Source organism: Bufo bufo, chromosome 1 (genome assembly GCF_905171765.1).
Source record: "Bufo bufo chromosome 1, aBufBuf1.1, whole genome shotgun sequence".
NCBI lineage: Eukaryota > Metazoa > Chordata > Amphibia > Anura > Bufonidae > Bufo > Bufo bufo.
In genome coordinates, this window is record NC_053389.1 from 517,174,715 (window position 1) to 517,196,247 (window position 21,533).

At 39.2% G+C, this 21,533-nt stretch overlaps 1 protein-coding gene across 1 annotated transcript in view; it reads left to right on the forward strand.

Annotated features, from left to right (window-relative positions):
• CAV1 (caveolin 1) overlaps positions 1-20,093 on the forward strand; it is a 54,581-nt gene extending 34,488 nt beyond the window's left edge. The window contains exon 3 of the mRNA XM_040411355.1: positions 15,219-20,093. Within this exon, the coding sequence (XP_040267289.1) occupies positions 15,219-15,560 (342 nt within the window). The 3' untranslated portion in view covers positions 15,561-20,093. The remainder of the gene's footprint in view (positions 1-15,218) is intronic.
• The last annotated feature ends 1,440 nt before the right edge of the window (positions 20,094-21,533 follow it).

Below are 21,533 nucleotides of genomic sequence, written 5' to 3' on the forward strand. Positions count from 1 at the left end.
TTGCGTTCATTTTTTCACGGATCCGTTGTTCCGTTTTTTGTTTCCGTTTCCTTTCCGTTTTTCGGGTCTGTTTTTCCGTATGACATATACAGCATACAGTAATTACATAGAAAAAATTGGGCTGGGCATAACATTTTCAATAGATGGTTCAGCAAAAACGGAACGGATACGGAAGACATACGGATGCATTTCCGTATGTGTTCCGTTTTTTTGGCGGACCCATTGACTTGAATAGAGCCAAGCACCGTGATTTGCGTACAAGAATAGGACATGTTCTATCTTTTCATGGTACGAAAATACGGAAATACTGAAACGGAATACACACGGAGACACTTCAGTATTTTTTGCTGAACCATTGAAATGAATGATTCAGTATATGTACCGCATACTGAACTCAAAAAACGGCCAGTATACTGAACGCAAAATGCTGTGTGCATGAGCCCTAAAAAGGAGTTGTCCGAATATTTTTAATACTGGTTACCTAGTCTCAGGATAGGTCATCAATAGCTGATCGGTAGCGGACTGACTCCCAGCACCACCGCCGCATTTCTCAGGGTGCCTCTTCCTAGGTCAGTGATATCACATGGACTAGGTGCAGCTCAGCCCCATTCAAGGCCGCTGCTCTAGCATCAGAAGCTGAGCCTTTGCGCTTGAGCGGCTACTTAGAGCCGTGGCAGAGGCGCAATATTGTTAGGGCGAGATGTCTGACCCTTTCAATAAAGCGGCAGGGACATGTCGCCACTGAGGTCAGTCATGGGCTGCAGAGGCGCAGGTGACCCTGTCTATACAGGAAGGTTACATGTCTGGACTGGAAGTACAATGAAGACAGCCTAGGACCCACAGAGCCAGAACCAAGTGGCAGATAAGTACAGTTCCTTCACAGACAGCATTGGGTGGGGTGGAATTTAAGAAAGTAAAGAAATCCTGGACAGCCCCTTTAAGGTAAAAATCTTTTTGTCACCATTTTGCAGTATGAAGTTGCCCTGCTTGCCTAGATAGCCATTGCTAGCATTTTTCTATTCATTCACACACATTTGCCAGCTTCTAGAGAATTTTTCTTGTGTGCTAGTAGAAGCTCTTTCATATACAACAGACTGTAATTCAACCATAGTTTTCCATTACCATGAGTCAGTTTCCATTTTTTTCACTAATCACTTACACCTACTTGTTCCAATTTTCTGCAGTGCCTCATTTATGAGTCGAGTTTTCCCAAACAGTTGTTAGGCAGCTGCAGGCAAATGTGCTGGATTTTGTTAGTTGGAACTTGAATCAGTAGGAAAGAAACCATCCCCCAAAATCGTTCAATGTGTTTATGAAAATTTAGTAATGAAAAACAGTTTTGTTAAAAAAAAATGCTTTGCAGTAAAACAATGCCGCTTTTTGACTTCATACACAAAATATAAAAGGCATAGGGAAATGTACAAATGCATAATGTATTTAAAAGCTTATACTGTCAATAATTTGGCTGAAATACCAAAGCACATGTACAATTTACTCGAAAAACTGGTGTTAGGCACCCCATGTTCAAGGCTTAGGCCAGAAAATGCTTCTGATTTATATGCGGGATGTGTCCTTCGACTTCTTTGGGCCTAAGAAATACTGCAGAATTCTGACCAAAATACTGCTGTGTGAGAGTGGCCTCCTAGGTCAGTGTTTTGCATGAGCATTCATAAGCTATAACCAGATAGAGGAACAACAGATGGAGGAGTTGCGTTCTGTACGTTCCACGCTTGGTTTTGGCTTACCAATACTGACCAGAATACTGGCCTGTAAATGAGGCCAAATGCAGAATTTTGAAGTATTAGTAAGCCAAAAGTAGGATTTGGCTGGAAATGCAAAAATTTAAAAAAATCTTTTCATTATACTTTTTTTTTGTTTATGGCCTCTTTCACATAATCAGTATTTTGCATCAGAATTTATAAGCCAAAATCAGGAGTGGAGCCTACAGTAAAATGGTACAGCTTATTGGAAAGACATACACCTCCTCTGTGTTTTGGATCCACTTCTGGTTTTGGTTTAGAAATACTAATGAAAAATACTGTCCAAAATGCTGACCATGTGAAACATGCCTTAAAGGGGTTGTCTCGCTTCAGTAAGTGGCATTTATCATGTAGAGAAAGTTAATACAAGGCACTTACTAATGTATTGTGATTGTCCATATTGCTTCCTTTACTGGCTGGATTCATTTTTCCATTACATTATACACTGCTCGTTTCCATGGTTACAGACCACCCTGCAGTCCATCAGTGGTGGTCGCGCTTGTTTCTATACACAATATAAGAAGGAAACTGGCAATCAGCCAAAGAAGGGCAGGGGAAGCCATAGTTCATTAATATGAGGGCACCGGTGTTTAGGTCCCACTGGAGCTGCTATAAAGGAATATTAAAATGACTGATCAAAAAAAAAAAAAAGTGACCCTGTGTTTAAATCAGAGACTTTGTCATCCCTAAGATAGGGCAACATAAAACTGGGGACAAATTCACTTTAACCCCTTCCAGACGGTAATGGAGTTCCTGCATTCCCCATACATGTACAGAGCACTAATCAAATGAGCACAGAAGTTGTGCTCACTCGATCAGAACAGCTGATACCTTCAGCCAGATTCATGCTGTAACTACAAGCATTGTGGAAAACACTGATTCTGGAGGTTTAACCTCTTAGATGCGGCCGTCAGTGCTGACCGCTGCATCTAAGTGCCGATGGTTGGTATGTCAACCCGAGGCCTTACAGAGGTCTCCAGGCCTACCAGCTACGGATGCCTATGAGGCCCAGTCCCAGGCAGGGTCTCATAGGCAAACTGTTGGTTTAAAACTTACAGTTACAATGCAGTACAGTACAGCATGTATTGTAATGAGTTGTATAAGCAATAAGACCCTAGGATGATTAAAATAAAAAGTCCAAAAAATAACATGTTCTATAAAAATAAAATAATATTTGTTTCAAGTGTAAAAAAAACTTTACCTCATCCCACAAAAAACAAGCCTTCACAAAAGACCATTGACCATCAGAACAAAATATGGCATTCGGAAAATGGCAACAAAAACATGATTTTGTTTTTCAAAACTGCTTTGTGTAAAAGGGGCAAACCTAAAAAAAATATATATAAAATTGGTATCTCTGTAATGGTACTGACTAGCACAATAAAGTTAACATATTGTTTCTCACGCACCTTTTATGCCATAATAACAAAACCCTAAAAGCAATGGCAGAATTCCTGCCTTTTCTTTATCCTGCTTCCCAAAAACCAAAGTAAAAAACAATCAAAAAGTCATATGCAGCCCAAAATAGTACCAGTGATAAGGGCAACTCATCCCACTAAAAATAAGCTCTTACACATCTCCATCGAAAGAATAATAAAATAAGTATGTGTAAGTACTAGCTGTACTAGTAACTTAGAGAATATTTCCAAACTTAAGATTTTTAAAAATAATAATAATAGGTAATATATTGACCCAGATTTACAACTAATGTGAAGTACAATGTGTCATGGGAAAAAAAAAACGATCTCCGAATCATCTAGATAAGTAAAGGCCTTCCAAAGTTATTACCACTTAAAATGATACATCACATTTTGCAAAATTAGGCTCTGTCAGGAACGTGAAAACTGCCTCTGTCTGAAAGGGGTTAAGGAACAGAATTTGCTGTATGTTATTTAAATCAATGGGATCCTTCATTGTCCTAAATAAGCAAAACGTCTTTCTGCAACATACATTTAGTAATCTGCAAATGGACAAGCTTTTAAATGTTCAGAATTTGCCTTATCTCTAAAAGGGAGCCTACACATATTGATTAGTCTTTTATTTCTGCAGGCCTAGCACGCCCTGATGTACTAAGGATCCATTTCAGTAAACCTCTTCCATCATTTCTCATTGTTGCTAAGAAAAATATTATTTATGAAAACATTGGAAGACTTTTCCCGCTGTGCTTGTCTACTGATAAACTTCTAATCTAGAGTAGAAAGGAGGAACATTCCAGAACAGCTTAAGGTGAAAGTGTTTCATCCCGTATGAAAGATGATATGGAATGAATGTGGCACTTACAGATCATAGGCAATGTTTCAGAAACACAGTAAGTTGTCTGTCCTCCTAGAATAATAAACAACCAAGGATTGCACGGAAAAATGCATCCCATAGTCAGCTTGACCATGCTACAACATATATTAAAGGGTTTTCCAATTATGTTTCTAACTGCTAATAGTGCTGTTTAAGAATATAATAAGCAATACTCACCTCACAGATCCTCCGCAGGCCTATAACAGTACTGTCTGGTTCCAGGTTCAGTGATGACACTTGTAACCACTGCAGCCAATCACTAAGTTTAGTGGTTACCTGCTACAGCCAGTGATTAGCTTCAGTAGTCACATGTCCCTCTGTCGTGGCATCATTGTTGGACCAGAAGGCAGAGAGTGCCATGGGACCGTGCAGCCTAGATGAAGTTGAGGTGAGGGATCGATGAGGTGAGTGTTGTTAACAGCTCTATTAGCAGTTTTAAATAAACATTTTGTCCATAAAACCAGTTTATACAACAATATTCACCATGAACATGGGTAATCATGCTTCAGCTTCCATCACATATCATGCACAGGTTCCATTGCTAACCAATTATTAGATTTTACTTCCAAGGGACCTCTTTCTTTCTGGACTGGTTGTTGTAAAATCCCTCAGTTGATTTATATGTAATGCAAAAAGATACTTTATAGCCAGCGACTTTCTAATTGGGGATCATTCCAATGATGCATGTTAAAGAAATTCAGTGGTGTCACCCACTGAAGGCCACACATGCTGCCTAGCCCAGCCATAGAAAAGTCACCAATATCCCCAATGAGTAACTTTCCTTTTTGTGCTTATACTGTCTTTTTCGTCTATATTCAGAGACAAGCTTAGGTGCTCCTCGCAACGGAGAAATGGATTGTTCATGGTGGATTTTTCAGTTCCTTTTCTCCTTTCCGTAAGATGAGCATCACCAGAAATGAAATCTTTTGTATAGAACTAAACATGCACATTTAACCTTCTAGAACCACATTCACATTGGTGTGTGTTGTGTCATTTTATATATCAGTCAAGTTCAGTTACACAAAAACAAATGGATAAAATTTGATCCTCAACAAAGGAACATCCCCCGGCTAGAGCAAAAAGATGAGGATGATGCCAAATGGATATCTGATATGGCTATGGTATAGTGAATAATCTGTATTACCATCTACAGTTTGAGGACACGTAATGTCAACCATGCCGATTATTTAAAGAAGATGTGAAACACAAGATTTATTGCAGAATCTAAACAATATCAACTTCATGCTCTTTAGCTGCCATTTTGTCAAATTAGCCAGTTGAACCCATTTATACATAGCTGAACCTAAAGAAATTGATTGAATAAATCATTTCCATGATTTGTAAGAGTCAGAAGATCCAGCTAAAAAGAGCTTATCCTGGGATTTGTAGGACATGAATGACGTGCAGTGGACAAACGTACGTGAGTAGAGGCAATTCAAATTACAAACACACTAGTGGCCGTCTCCATCCTAATATTTAGCTGTTATAATCAAGAGCTCTGCTTTGCGTACACTGCCTGACAAAGCTGTGGATGGTTGGCATAAACTTTATCCTAGTTTGGAGTGAAATATTTTTTCCATATTAATTTAGATCCACTTCTTATTCTATTGTTTGCTTAACATGACATTTACAATCAGACCTTTAAATCTATCGCTCACAAGACCCTGGAGGTCTTTTCATTTACCATTGAACTGCAAGACTACAAGACTAAAACAAGATGAAACAAATTAGAAGTAATGTAAGCAGGTGATATATAGTGTTGGTCGAGCACCAAAGTGCTCTTGCAGAACACTTCCCTATGCTCGGGTGCTCTACAGAGCACCCGAGCACAATGGAAGTCAATGGGAGAACCCAAGCAATAAACCAGGCACCCCCTGCTCTGAAGAGGGGAGGGTGTCAGGACTCTAGTTCAGCTTAGATGTCCCTGCTCTGCCTCCATATATAGCTATGTCCATATATGGAGTCAGTGCTTGGGGACACCCCAGTGTATTTAAATCAAATTTAGCCTCTATTTCTGAAAAGTTTCTGACGGGATTCGACCTCACAACCTTCTACATTACAGCCAAGAATGTTAACCACTACACTATAGAGCTGCATGGCCAGTTGCTTAAAAAAAATAAAAATTGTGAGTTCGAATCCCGCCAGAAACTTTTCAGAAATTGGGGATAAATTAGATTTAAATACACTGACTCAATATCGCGCTCGAGCACACGCGATATTTGGCCAAGCATAGCGATGCTTGAGCCGAACTGGTGTTCGGCTGAGCATGCTCGCCCAACACTAGTGATATATATATATATACTAGCATAAGGACCCGGCTTTGCATATATATTATAGGTATATTTCATTTAATGTTTGTGTGTCGTTAAAAGATATCAACAGTATCCCCCATAACAGTGACCTCTACAGTACCCCACCCCCTTAACAGTGAACTCTACAGCCGCTCACCCCTTAATACTGACCTACCCACAGTGCCCCGCCTGCTTAAAATGGGACCTCCGCAGCAGTCCATGACCTTAACTTTGACCTTCACAGCAGCCTGCCCCTTTAACAGTGAGTTTCATAGGACCCCACTCCCTTGGGATTGTCCTCCTCAGGGTCCCACCCCCTTAATGGTTACCTATACAACACCCTGCCCCTTAACACTGACCTCCATAAGGGACCGTCTTCTTTTCTGTGACCTCCACTGTTCCCTGCCCCATTAAAAGAGACCTCCACAGTACCCATCTCTTTAACAGTGACTGCCACAGTACCCTGCTCCCTTAACAATGACCTCCACAATACCCTGCTCCCTTAACAGTTACCTCACAGTACCCTGCTGACTTAACAGTGACCACCACAGCAGCTGCCCCTTTAACAGTGGCCCCTGCCCCCTTAATAGTGATCTCCACTGTGCTTGCCCCTTTAACAGTGACCTCCACAGTGGCCTTCCCCGCTAACAGTAACATCCACAGTGAATTCCCCTTTAACAGTGACCTCCACAGCAGCTGCCCTTTTAGTAGTGGCCTCTGCCCCCTTAACAGTGACATGAACAGCAGCTGCCCCTTTAACAGTGACCCCTTTCCCCTTAACAGTGACCTCCCCTTTAAGGCTAGGGTTACATGATGACGTGTCGCGTGACATTTTGTCGTACTAATCTTGCGCAACAATTTTTATAATGATAGGCTATGGTGTCGTACTGCGACATGATACATGCTGCGACTGCTACACAACAGTCGCACAAAATCCATCCAAGATGGATGCATGTAGTAGTGTAGTTGTGCCCTTAGTGTCGTGCAACTTATTGTCGCCGTGTAGCCCTAGCCTAAAGCTAACCTACAGCAGTGAAGAAAAATGGCTGGGTTGTTATGGAAACCTGGAGTAAAACTGTGTGTATGTGGAGACTAAGAACCTGCGAGCTTCTATTGGCTGATAAGGGACATGCGACCGTATGTATGGCAGTTGGGATTTGAAGAGAAAGACTTGTAGGCTTGTATTGGCTAATGCAGGTAATTTTTTGGGAATATCTCAGGAACGGTACGTCCTAGAGAGATGAGACCTGGTCTAAAACCTTCCCAGACACCTGATGTACAAATGTAGTAGAGTTAACACACATGCTTTATGAGACGTGTTATCTAAACTAAATGCGTTAAGCAAACACCTTCAATTGATTTTAAATGGCTTTTGTTTCAAGATAATGCGATGAGTTAAGAAATTTGAGTTAAGAGTTTGTGTGTTAACCCTGCTACATCTGTACCTGTGTGCCAAATTTGGTGAAGATCGGTCCAGTCGTTTGGTCGCGCATAAAGAACAGACAGACAGAAACTAATTTTTATATATATAAGATATACACTCACCTAACGAATTATTAGGAACACCTGTTCTATTTCTCATTAATGCAATTATCTAGTCAACCAATCACATGGCAGTTGCTTCAATGCATTTAGGGGTGTGGTCCTCGTCAAGACAATCTCCTGAACTCCAAACTGAATGTCAGAATGGGAAAGAAAGGTGATTTAAGCAATTTTGAGCGTGGCATGGTTGTTGGTGCCAGACGGGCCGGTCTGAGTATTTCACAATCTGCTCAGTTACTGGGATTTTCACGCACAACCATTTCTAGGGTTTACAAAGAATGGTGTGAAAAGGGAAAAACATCCAGTATGCGGCAGTCCTGTGGGCAAAAATGCCTTGTGGATGCTAGAGGTCAGAGGAGAATGGGCCGACTGATTCAAGCTGATAGAAGAGCAACGTTGACTGAAATAACCACTCGTTACAACCGAGGTATGCAGCAAAGCATTTGTGAAGCCACAACATGCACAACTTTGAGGCTGATGGGCTACAACAGCAGAAGACCCCACCGGGTACCACTCATATCCACTACTACGACTGTTGAAGACTGGAAAAATGTTGCCTGGTTTGATGAGTCTCGATTTCTGTTGAGACATTAAAATGGTAGAGTCCGAATTTGGCGTAAACAGAATGAGAACATGTATCCATCCTCTGATGGCTACTTCCAGCAGGATAATGCACCATGTCACAAAGCTTGAATCATCTCAAATTGGTTTCTTGAACACGACAATGAGTTCACTGTACTAAAATGGCCCCCACAGTCACCAGATCTCAACCCAATAGAGCATCTTTGGGATGTGGTGGAACGGGAGCTTCGTGCCCTGGATGTGCATCCCTCAAATCTCCATCAACTGCAAGATGCTATCCTATCAATATGGGCCAACATTTCTAAAGAATGCTATCAGCACCTTGTTGAATCAATGCCACATAGAATTAAGGCAGTTCTGAAGGCAAAAGGGGGTCCAACACCGTATTAGTATGGTGTTCCTAATAATTCTTTAGGTGAGTGTATATATACAGTACAGACCAAAAGTTTGGACACACCTTCTCATTCAAAAAGTTTTCTTTATTTTCATGACTATGAAAATTGTAGATTCACACTGAAGGCATCAAAACTTTGAATTAACACATTAGAAATTATATACATAACAAACAAGTGTGAAACAACTGAAAATATGTCATATACTAGGTTCTTCAAAGTAGCCACCTTTTGCTTTGATTACTGCTTTGCACACTCTTGGCATTCTCTTGATGAGCTTCAAGAGGTAGTCCCCTGAAATGGTTTTCACTTCACAGGTGTGCCCTGTCAGGTTTAATAAGTGGGATTTCTTGCCTTATAAATGGGGTTGGGACCATCAGTTGCGTTGAGGAGAAGTCAGGTGGATACACAGCTGATAGTCCTACTGAATAGATTGTTAGAATTTGTATTATGGCAAGAAAAAAGCAGCTAAGTAAAGAAAAACGAGTGGCCATCATTACTTTAAGAAATGAAGGTCAGTCAGCCGAAAAATTGGGAAAACTTTGAAAGTAAGGGCTATTTGACCATGAAGGAGAGTGATGGGGTTCTGCGCCAGATGACCTGGCCTCCACAGTCACCGGATCTGAACCCAATCGAGATGGTTTGGGGTGAGCTGGACCGCAGAGTGAAGGCAAAAGGGCCAACAAGTGCTAAGCATCTCTGGGAACTCCTTCAAGACTGTTGGAAGACCATTTCAGGGGACTACCTCTTGAAGCTCATCAAGAGAATGCCAAGAGTGTGCAAAGCAGTAATCAAAGCAAAAGGTGGCTACTTTGAAGAACCTAGAATATGACATATTTTCAGTTGTCTCACACTTGTTTGTTATGTATATAATTCCACATGTGTTAATTCATAGTTTTGATGCCTTCATAGTCATGAAAATAAAGAAAACTCTTTGAATGAGAAGGTGTGTCCAAACTTTTGGTCTGCACTGTATATATATACACATATACATATACACAGTATATATGTAATTTCATCACCACTTGTTAAGCAATGTTTATGATGTACTGAACTGAGTACATTTGAACGTGATGTTAAGGTGGCTTGACATTTTTCCCAGGGCCCGGCACTTATTTTTAGGATTCAGGCCAGATCTGTGAGTGGGGAGTAATAAGATGGAAGTGTCTGATCTGTGATGATGGGAAGGGTTTTTACTGATGTTCTGTTCTAGTTACAGACCAGATGGTTTCACATCATAATGAAGAGAAAATATTTCACAACTCATTAGCTCCTTTAAAGGAACTTACAAGGATTTATGTGACATTGATTGCAATGCATGTTTGGAACCAGAGCCATAGTTAGATGAAACAGCAGTTATTTCTGATTCAGTGCTCAACAGAATTATTAATAGAAAGTTTATGTATATGTAATGGAACAGCGTAATTCAGCAAAAACATGTATGAAGGTCCCCTGCCACTTTCTTTGGCTCAATCAACTTTTTTAGCCTTCAGCTGCAGCCAAGTGTGACATGTTCAATCAATGTTCTCAGCCAATCGCAGTGAACAATGAAAAGTGTCATGTTTAGAGGAGCAGATTTATGCTCCAATAGTCGTGCTGTTTTGGGGAATACAGTCTACACAACCTCAGAATAGTATTTTTCAAAGCATTTAGACATATGCTTTACAGCAGCCATACAGTTGATAGGAACATGTAGTCTGGAGATTTCTCATTGTCTTTTATGGGAGAGTGTTTTGTGCATGCTCTGTGACCGGTGAAGAGGTCACTGCACAAGCAGGGGGAGGAGGTAAGCTGTGATCATGCCTTATAATACAGATTCCCTTTGGTACCTCTGTACCTCTGTGTTTTTTTTCTGTATTGGACGCTACATTAAAAAAAAGCATACTAAATGGCGTTTTATTCATGCATGCCGCATTCAAGTGAGGCATTTCATCAAAATGCTTGTCCAAAAAGAGCACTGCCAATGATCATCATCAAATCCACATATATCAACATACTGTATTTTGGGTCCATGTAGTTCTCTTCCAAATGTAAATGAGGCCTTAGTTCAACAATCTTCTTGTCATGTTCATTCAGAAGAAAGCAAAACATAGCAAGGTTACTCCCAATTGAAGTCAAAGGAGATGTCTTGAAGGACCCACGGAAACCTCTTGTAATGTTTTCCAATATGCAGGTATCACTTCTACTGCAGAAAACATTACAGCCTAAATATAACACTTAAAGATGATACAGCATTGTATGCATACACTACCACATGTATAGTCAACCCAATTGTGGTGGTTGGCTAATATGAAAGGAAACAGCCCTTGGTATTTTCTAATAAACTAAACTATGCTTCCAGCTGAGTGATTTATACTAAGAAAGGATGGACGTTACCCGGTCTTCTCTTGAATGTCAGCTTACAATGAGATGAAAGTGACATATGAGAGGACAAAAAAGCTCTCACTTGTGCAAATATAAACAGAACAGGGGGAAATAATTGGTTACGGCAGTCAAAGCTTTCTAGTTCGTTTCATCAACAGCCAGCATTGTCTAGAATAGGAAAACAGCTCCAGTTATGACTATGTCTAAGTCTTCTTCTGTTTCCTCATCCCTTGCTGCACATATTCAGACAATTCCTGGGTTTGTGCCACAATGTAATCTGTAACGTTTCAGTGATAAGGTAGAAGTGTTTAGCTTATACAGTGGTGTAACATATGAGGACTGTATAGCAAAATATTCCTGTCCTCTCATTCCATATCCTACTTTATCTCTAGTGGGTACCAAGCAGTGTACACAAGTGCAATGTATGGCATACAGTAGATATAGTCATAGCAGTCAAACTCTATTGGTGATGAAATCACCTGGTTAAAGAGATAATCCAACCAAACCATTCAAAGCAGACTGTTATTCAAGGGTGCTTGAAATCTTAGATCCAATGTTCAGCAATAGAAATCAATAAACAGTGCTAGAGAACTCTATTGACGGTCTAAGATAGAAACATAGAAACATAGAATGTGTCGGCAGATAAGAACCTTTTGGCCCATCTAGTCTGCCCAATATACTGAATACTATGGATAGCCCCCGGCCCTATCTTATATGAAGGATGGCCTTGTGCCTATCCCATGCATGCTTAAACCCCTTCACTGTATTTGCAGCTACCACTTCTGCAGGAAGGCTATTCCATGCATCCACTACTCTCTCAGTAAAGTAATACTTCCTTATATTACTTTTAAACCTTTGCCCCTCTAATTTAAAACTGTGTCCTCTTGTGGTAGTTTTTCTTCTTTTAAATATGCTCTCCTCCTTTACCGAGTCCTTTATCATAGACTTCACCAATGTGATCTTCTCATGTATCTTGGATATATGAGAATATTATTGTGCTAGGATTACACCTTTAATGGCAGTTCTTTATTCTGTTTATTCCAGTGATAACAGGTATGAACATGCATAGGCAGGCATACAGCACTTCTATACATTGCTTGGTACTGACTAAAGAGAGAGAAAAATGTGGGAGGGTACATCTGCATAAAGTTGCCAACAGTAGCCTATGCATGTAATAAAGTAACTAGTAATTCATTAAAGGAGTTTTCCAAGATTTTGATACTGATGATGACCTATTCTTAGGATAGGTCATTAGCATCTGATCAGTGGGGGTCAGCCGCCGATCAGCTTTTTGAGAGGACATCAGCGCTCTTGTGAGCATCGCTGCCTTCTCGCAGCTTACCAAGTCCAGCATCATATCATACACTGTATAGCGGCTGTGCTTGGCATCAGCACCATAGATGTGAATGGGGCTGAGATTGATACCAAGCACAACCTCTATAAATGTACAACTCTGCGCTTGGTAAGCTGTGAGAAGGCAGCCCTAGGAAAGCAAGAACCAGCCCTGAACCTTACCTGGATCCACAGCTCTCCATTGATTGCCACAGTTGGTCTACTAAAGGGATGCTCACCCTGCGGCCCTCCAACTGTTGCAAAACTACAACTCCTAGCATGCCCTGTCAGCTGTAGGCTTGTAAAGTAAATCCCGCACTAACTTCAGTATGTAAAGATGACTTGTACAACATAAATATGATGGAAAAACATAAACCTGGAAACATGTCCTTGGACCTAAAAGAGAACTATCATAAAATGACCTAATTATTTTAAAATAATTCAGAGGATTTTTCTGCTTCTGCTTGTAGACAAGATATATGGAATTCAATTTGAAGCCAATTGCAGATCTTTAGTTTCCATTGACTGACACAAATATCAACTAGACTTTCTGGTGACATTTGAATATACTTTATAATTACTCATAATACATGGTTTTGAATGGCCTTGCATCTCATGGTACATGATTGTCAACCTTGAATAATTCCCGAAAAATTGACTTACTCCAAACATAAACAAATTTTTACAACGGACGCACAGTCACTAAATATTCTGTACAGATGGGCTGAGTGGATAATTTGGAAATCACTACTAAAGTAAATATAAGTTTTTATTTATATATTTTTGGAAATGACTTACTCTGCCACATTAAGTGGATATTAAAATGCAGATGACATTTTGGATGGCCCGTCGTGTCTGAATATTATTAGGGATTTTTTAATAAATTGAAAAATGTAAAACTTTCTTACTAATAAAACATCAGTAGCAATTCTGAGAAATAATTCATCTAAGAATCCCTTTGATGTCATTCCAAGGAAATGACAGCTTCCTTAACCAATATAGCAGCTTGTTTTATACTGTTCGGTTTCTCCATCAAACTTAAATAATTTTAGTAAGATCCCTTGCATTGCTGATGGGCAAAACGCGTGGTCTCATTCTGATTACATATGACTTACTACCTATGCTGATTGAGGTGAGGCCCTTAGACCATCTTCGTTAAGTAACTGAAGGATACTCATTTCCGTAATTCATCATGAAAAATATTATCAAACTAAGGATTTGATGGGAGTAAAATATATATGTAAATTCCGGAGCGGTCTATCAGAAATGTAGCTAAAAAAATTGGATGGAAAGTCATTTGCTGGAGAAAGTAGCTCCCATGTGTAACAGCGGCTTATTTGCAATTTTATTCGCAATATAGATTTACTTATTTAATATCAGATGAAGCTAACTTTGCAGATTATTATGGCTATACAAATTTAATGATTTTCTGCTGTATAATTTTGATAGGCAATTTTGTAACCTTTGAAATAGTTCTCACTAGAGTAAAATGTGAACACAATGTGAATAGTTTGGATGTGTTAACATTATCAACGGATATTGTATTTACTCCTATGTCGAAATAAAATGTTACTTTACTGTAAGAAAGCTAGAGTTCTGTTACTGGCGCTAAGACTAAACTTCTAGATTAACATATCTCCTGGTGCCAATAATGTTTTATAGCTACAAGACATCTCAAACTGATGTAGAAGAATAAATAACTTTGCTTCATGAAGTATATTATATTATTTCTGCTGTAGGCTCCCAAACCCTTTCAGGGAATATTCACAACAAGTGGTATAATGAAACTTCCTTAATGTAATATCCGAATGGATAACATGTATACCAGGTTACTTTGTGTTGTGGTTTGGGGGTGGGTGCCACATAAATACTCTGAGGAAATCCAACATACACCAGATGAAATTTAGCCTACTGTATTTGATGTACATAAGCCACAGACAACAACGTTTCAGCATACAGGACTTTCCCAAGCTGAAATGCTGGTGTTCTATGGTTCATGTGCTTCAAATAAAGCAGCTTATACTTCATTTGGCGGTGCCTTAGACTCTTCTTGAAAATTGGACTTCTTAAATGTAAGTCTACATCATCTTAGCTAATGTCATTCCTTTGTGTTTTAGACTTACATTGGGCAGTAGGCAAAGTAAGTTTAAGAAACATAGGAACTAATATATCTTATAAGCCTTATAAGCTTATAAAATGATCAATTAACCAACAATTCATTTCAATCGGTTTACTGATTTGAAGCAAAGGAGTGCCCTTGCGCAATGGATGTTTAGAAACCTGCAAATACTCTGGTTTAGAAGTCTTCTACTGTGTTAGCTATTCAGGTTCTATGTAGTTCTTTGACTTGTGCCATGGTTACGGAATAAAAACAAGTAGTTCAGTGCATAATCCTGCTGCCATGTGTTGCTTCATTGTATTGCCTCCTTTTATTCTTTATGTCGAAATGAGGAAATTGGAAGACATTAAGTTGTAGCCATGGAGACACACAGTTCTGCATAGGAGCTGTGATATTTTTTAGTCAAACATATTTGCTTCATTTTTTCATCTATTGAAGCCATACAAAATATGCACATAACCAATTTATTGGAAAGTCGAAAATATTGCATGCTATGATTTTCAGTTTCTTTTTGTATTTAATACTTTACTTTTCCATGATTTAGATTGATTTTGAAGATGTCATCGCTGAACCAGAGGGAACACATAGTTTTGATGGCATCTGGAAGGCAAGCTTCACCACCTTCACTGTGACAAAATACTGGTTCTACCGCTTGCTGTCTGCAATCTTTGGCATTCCACTGGCACTAATCTGGGGCATCTACTTTGCCATTCTGTCATTCCTCCATATCTGGGCTGTTGTGCCATGCATAAAAAGCTATCTGATCGAAATTCAATGCATCAGCCGGGTCTACTCAATCTTCATCCACACGTTTTGCGACCCATTGTTTGAAGCAATCGGCAAGATGTTCAGCTTTGTTAACATTTCTCTACGCAAAGAAATATAAGTGACACTAAAAAGTGCAGATAATCAGAATTTATATGTAAGTTTTAAAATCATCAACATTTTATGAGCACTGATATAAGATCAAAGAGTGTCACTCAAGTGTGTCCCCTTGGGCAAGTTTGTTTCCTCATAGAAGATTCTTTTGAAAGAAGCTGTTATCAGCCATATGAATCATTTTGTTCGCGCTGTGTGACATACAGTTTTTTCTCTTTTATACACATATTATATGACATGCTTACATGTTACAATCATAATTATGTTACAAAAGAGTTGGTTTTATGGTAAATGGATTACTAGGTGAAAATATTCTGCAGTTTAGATGAGCAACACTAGTTTTAAGATTATTCCTTGAAATAATTTTGGGGGGAAAAAACAAAGCTATTGGAAAAGGGCAACAAATGTATATAGCTATATTTTGTTACTGAATTCTGTATACTGTAATTTAGAGGGTTCATTCATGATTTTGGGACTAGTTTTGATCTGTTCGGCTTTTGTCAAGTCCCTAAAGCATGGAATTTTGCTACAAGGTTACATACAGTATGGCTGATCTTTCAGTGTCACCAAAGAAGAGTTTTATGAGAATACTCAACAGTGGTCCTGTGATACATATATGAAACACTGATGAATGCAATACCTGCTTATTAATACAAATTTTCTATTAGCTATTTAATATTTTTCAAATTATAAGGTAACTATCAGTTATTGGATGTTTCAGTACCTGCTTTTGAAAACTCTATAGACAATTCTAGCCCTCTTCTGCTGTTCCATGTCCCACCACTCTTTTCCTAGAATGTCTTTTTATGCAGATATTATGTACTTTGTGAGAGTCTATGGCATTTATAAAAATGTATATTTTGCTATGACCATCATACACTGTAAAGAATTAACCTGAAATGTATTTCATGGTGCAGGATATTTATGAAATCAGTGGCTTCAAATTAAAGCCTGTCTCTGGCTGATATACGATAATACTAACACCAACATATGCCTTCTACAATAGTATACTATAGTGGACTTTACAGGGTGTGTTATTTCAAAGATTTGCATTCATTCACTTTTGCCTTCAACACAATTACATGTTTTACTATTATGGAATATAAAGTGAACTAAATGTACATAAAACATATATTCACATGAGTGGGTGAAATACCGACTGCCTGTAAGTCATGTTATGTGTGCAAGGTGCAAGCTGAGGTGCTTCCATTACTAATACACCTAAACAAGAAGACTGTGCCCTTCTGTCTACTGAAGATTCACTACTAGGGACTGATTTAGTGTGTTTGTGCTACTCTTACACTATATATACTAAAGTTTTTATTATGTCTATGATGTATGCTGCTTCAATGTGAGCTGACTGTCAGGATTTTTATCAAAACACATCAAAACTCATTGTATATCTCATGGATTTCTTTGTCTACAAGCATCTATAAAAACTGTCATATGAACAGCATATTCAGGGCAGACATTTTAAGTGCAAAATAACAAAATAAAAAAATAATCAAAATATGTAATTGCTGATTATAATAAAACATTCAATATTTGGTTACTTTGTCACCATGTGCCTATAAGACTTTGATGGGTAAAAGGGTTTTAGTAAGGTAATATGTTTCGAAATAATATGTCAGCCACCAATCATGCCATCATGATTCTTTATGAAGGGGGGTAGCTGTGAACTGTAGGGGTAGCCTTTAGAAATGTGAAGTGCCTTCCACTTTAGCTGCTCATACAAAGTTAGGAATATGAATACCAGTTATAGTTAACCTACATGGCAGTGATAGTAAGTTTTGTACTCTTCGTTAGCTAGCAAACAGAAGTAATAGCAGAATATATAACACGCTATGCAAACAAAACGCGGGGATGTTTCCCACATCAACTAATTAGATTTCAGTTAATTTCTAATGTGCTTAGGCATAGGCTGCCGGAGGTCTATAGAACCAGCATTGCTGGATGGTACCGGAATGCCCACTGGTCACTACCTGGGCAGACAAATAACACTGCACACTATGGTTTTTGTCTATCCAAATCCCGGCCTTGTCCACCGGCTGGAACAGGTCCTTAATACAGGTGCATTTCTACACTGTATTATGACTACAAATCCCGACGATGGGTCTGTTCATTTAAACAAACCGCATCATAGATCCTTTTGATGTGCTCGGGTGATGTGGCCCATGGATGCTAAGACTTGTGGCCCTAGTAAGGGCACAACATATGCCTATATTATGCTATTATTACATCATTACAATTACATTAGTACATCTTGGGAGTCGTAGTTTTACCACAGCTGAAGTGCTGGAGGTTAGCCATCACAGCCCTAGGGTATACTAGAAGAAATCAACCTAATTGGCCGCTATGGACTGCTGCTTCACTGTTGACCTGCACTTGCTATCATAAGTAAGGACCAGTACTTCCTGTATATATTTGCATCAGCAGTTGGCTTTATCACACTAGACAGAACTAGAATTTATCTAGCAGTTAAACCTTTACAGAATAGTGGACGCTTTCTAATAAATGCTGCACTTTCATTTTTCAGCTTCTCTCTCTATACTATTAAAACATAGGTTGAGTCTTGTTGAGATTTCCCATGTCACAGTCTCATCAGTTGGGTCTCAGTGAATCCTTAGAAACAGATTGCAAAAGGTCATCTTTATAAATCACAGCTTGTATTCTTTTGGTAAGGAGCAACTGGAGAAACACCTGATCTCAGCAAGACTTAACTAATTTTTTGAAATGTAGGCCTTGGTTTCTCTAAATTGTCATGTATTACTTCTTTATGTGCTCTTGTAGACTTAGAGCATACTAAGGTCAGTTATCTGTCTTTTTATAGACATAAACACCACACACGTATAAGTACATCAACATTTTACAACAAAATGAGCAAATGATCTCATACAAAAATTAGTGCAGAACAAACTCAACGTTTTCCATAGCAAGGGGCTGGTGTAGATGAGCTGTAGCTTATGCCAGTTTCTGGCGTGAATTATAGTAAATCGTGTGGGCTATGGGAAGGTCCAACCCTCCCACTAGGCCCCACTCTTTTTCTTACCACTTTTTGGAAAAGTGTTGAGTAGGTCAAAAAGTCACAATTTCTGGTGCAAATATGGAATGTCTCATAATTTCTGACTTTTTAACACCATAATAGTGATGTGAAAGCATTGATCAATTTCCCCCTTTGTCTCTAATAGTTTTTATAGATGAGGTTGAATTGTGGAGAGAATATATCAAGAAAGGCATTTCATACACTAGATGTGATCTGCTTTGCTCTGGAGTGAGATTTGCCTAGTTTATTAAGGGGCCCATCTCTGGCCGTCTATGTGGCAGAAAGTGAAATCTTTGCTAGCTATGAGCTGGCATATATTTCAGTTAAAATTCACACTAGTTTCTGTTGAGCGTCTGGAGGCTATGCCCCTTCTTCTAATACTCACCCATGTCACTTCTGCCTTTCAGAAAAGTGGCAAAAAGTCCAACGAAACTTGGTACAAAAAGGGCTTGCACAAAAAAAATTCTACTTGTTTATAAAAATTGCAATGCATTTTGTAAATCTGTGTTTTTCTTGTACAAGACGGTAAAGGCTAGTTTCACATTTGTGGCACGGCATTCTGGCTGGCTGTTACGGCAGAGAACAGCCTGCTAGAGTTCTCAGATCTGACATTGCCGAATGTTACCGGAATGCAGCCAGTCCTATTAACTATTATGGAGTCTGGCTCCTATCGGCAGATTTGGCCAGAAAAAAAGTTGCACGCAACCGTTTTTGTCGGGCCAATCCCTGGCATTCTATTCTGGAACAGCCTGCCGGGAAGGCTGTGCTGCAAATGTTAAAGAAGTTTCATAAAAGCTGTCAGATTATGGTGGCAAATCTAGTGTGCCCTTATAATCAACTTGACATACCATAATTAATAAAGTGGCTTATTCATTCTTATCCTTATTGATGACATACGGTAAGGAGTTATTTATTTTAGTGTGGAGAGAAATAAAACTTCCTTTGTGCACACTGTATTGCTAGTCAGCCTATAAGCCGGTGTCACATATGTTATATAGATGTGTGTATTTTTCAATACAAATATCCCTACAGCAAAGTGACAAATATCCCTACAGCAAAGTGTATGGGCTCCATTCATATATAGATACATATATGGACAGGCATGTATACGTCTGCACACACCCTAACAACGTGGTACTCTGCCCTCCGCTTAAGGGCTAAATAAAAAGTGGAGTTTCAGAGTCCTAAGGAACCCCATTAAGATGTTCTGTGATGTCAGATCTGTTCTTCCAGCACGAGCGGTATGTAAAGATGAATTGTGATATGCTTCTGATAGATATAATGGATATAAAACTTCTTCATTACTACACAAGGATGTTTTTTGCTACATTATGACAAGTGACTTCTGGAAAACTATAATGTACTCAAATGTCATGTAAGCTACTTACTTTCAATGTAAAGGCATTGCTGATTGAAACATAGCGCTATGTACAATGTAACACATACTGCATGTATCAATGTACAAGGATAGATGTGCACAATAAAAGGTTTAACGTGTTTAGAGTAAGTTATTTGATAAATGTATGGAAACGCATCACCTAAAAATGTCAGGATGATTTGTTCCATGGGTTGGGAGCTGCACTTCCATAATTCACAGTATACACAGAAGGCTACCTGATGGTCATGTTGGGACTGGTTGAGTTATGTTAACAAAAGGTTTAGTTTTAATAACCCAAAGCAAGTGTTACACACAGGAGAAGACACGGAGCAAAATCTACATATAAGGCAATGTTGTACAGGACTTACTTTCATTCTCTTTATGAAAGGAAACTTTTTAAATGCTCCTCTAAAAAGCCTTTTAAAACTACACAAAACTTTATTTATGACTTAAGTCAAATGTCCTAGTCCCACTACCAATAATATCTCCTGATAACATCAATCACATTACTGTTGTAGTACGTTGCTGCACATTAACGTACAGTGAAGTTTTATGAGCACTTCTTGTAGACAGGACGTGATATAACAAATGGTCATTCAGAAAAACAAAAAAATAAACCATATTTTATTCTGTATGGCTGTCATTTGGAGGTTCATAATCACCCCTTCATGAGACACAACAACAGATATATAATTTTATAACATAAGGTTCTGTTCATGTCTTGTTTTTACATATATCAGAGGTACAATGCATACTAACTTGAACTTTGCCAAAAGGATACTTTTTTGGCATGTCAGATACTTGGTGCCCTATAGATATACATTTGGCATGTGGGCCGGGAGCATGTGTACACAGCACACTAAAAACCAGACGTATTCTGTATAACCTGGAGAAGAAATTACAAACTATTAAAGGGCTTTTGTCACCCCCCAAAAGTCATTTTTCATTTTTGGGCTAATTAAAATCCTTATAGTGCGATTATTCAATATATAGTGATCTTACCTTTTTCTGTTGTTTAGTTTCTTTAAAAACCGCACTTTTATAATATGTTAATTACCTTGCTACCAGCAAGTAGGGCGGTTACTTGCTGGTAGCCGCCGCATCCTGCTTTCACAAAAACGCCCCCTCCTCCTGTTGATTGACAGGGCCAGCGAGCGCTCTCCTCCTCCGGCTGGCCCTGTCTGCAATTCAAATCCTGCGCAGGCGCTCTGAGAGAAGGACGCTCGCTTCATCAGCACTCCCTCAGTGCGCCTGCGCCGATGACGTCTTCTCTTTCGGGTTTAGAGGTGACGTCATCGGACAAGCGCACTGAGGGAGTGCTGAGGAAGCGAGCGTCCTTCTCTCAGAGCGCCTGCGCCGAATGAAGACACGTAAGGCGCAGGCGCGGGATTTGAATTGCAGACAGGGCCAGCCGGAGGAGGAGAGCGCTCGCTGGCCCTGTGAATCAACAGGAGGAGGGGGCGTTTTTTTGAAAGGAGGATGTGGAGGCTACCAGCAAGTAGACGCCCTACTTGCTGGTAGCAAGGTAATTAACATATTATAAAAGTGCAGTTTTTAAA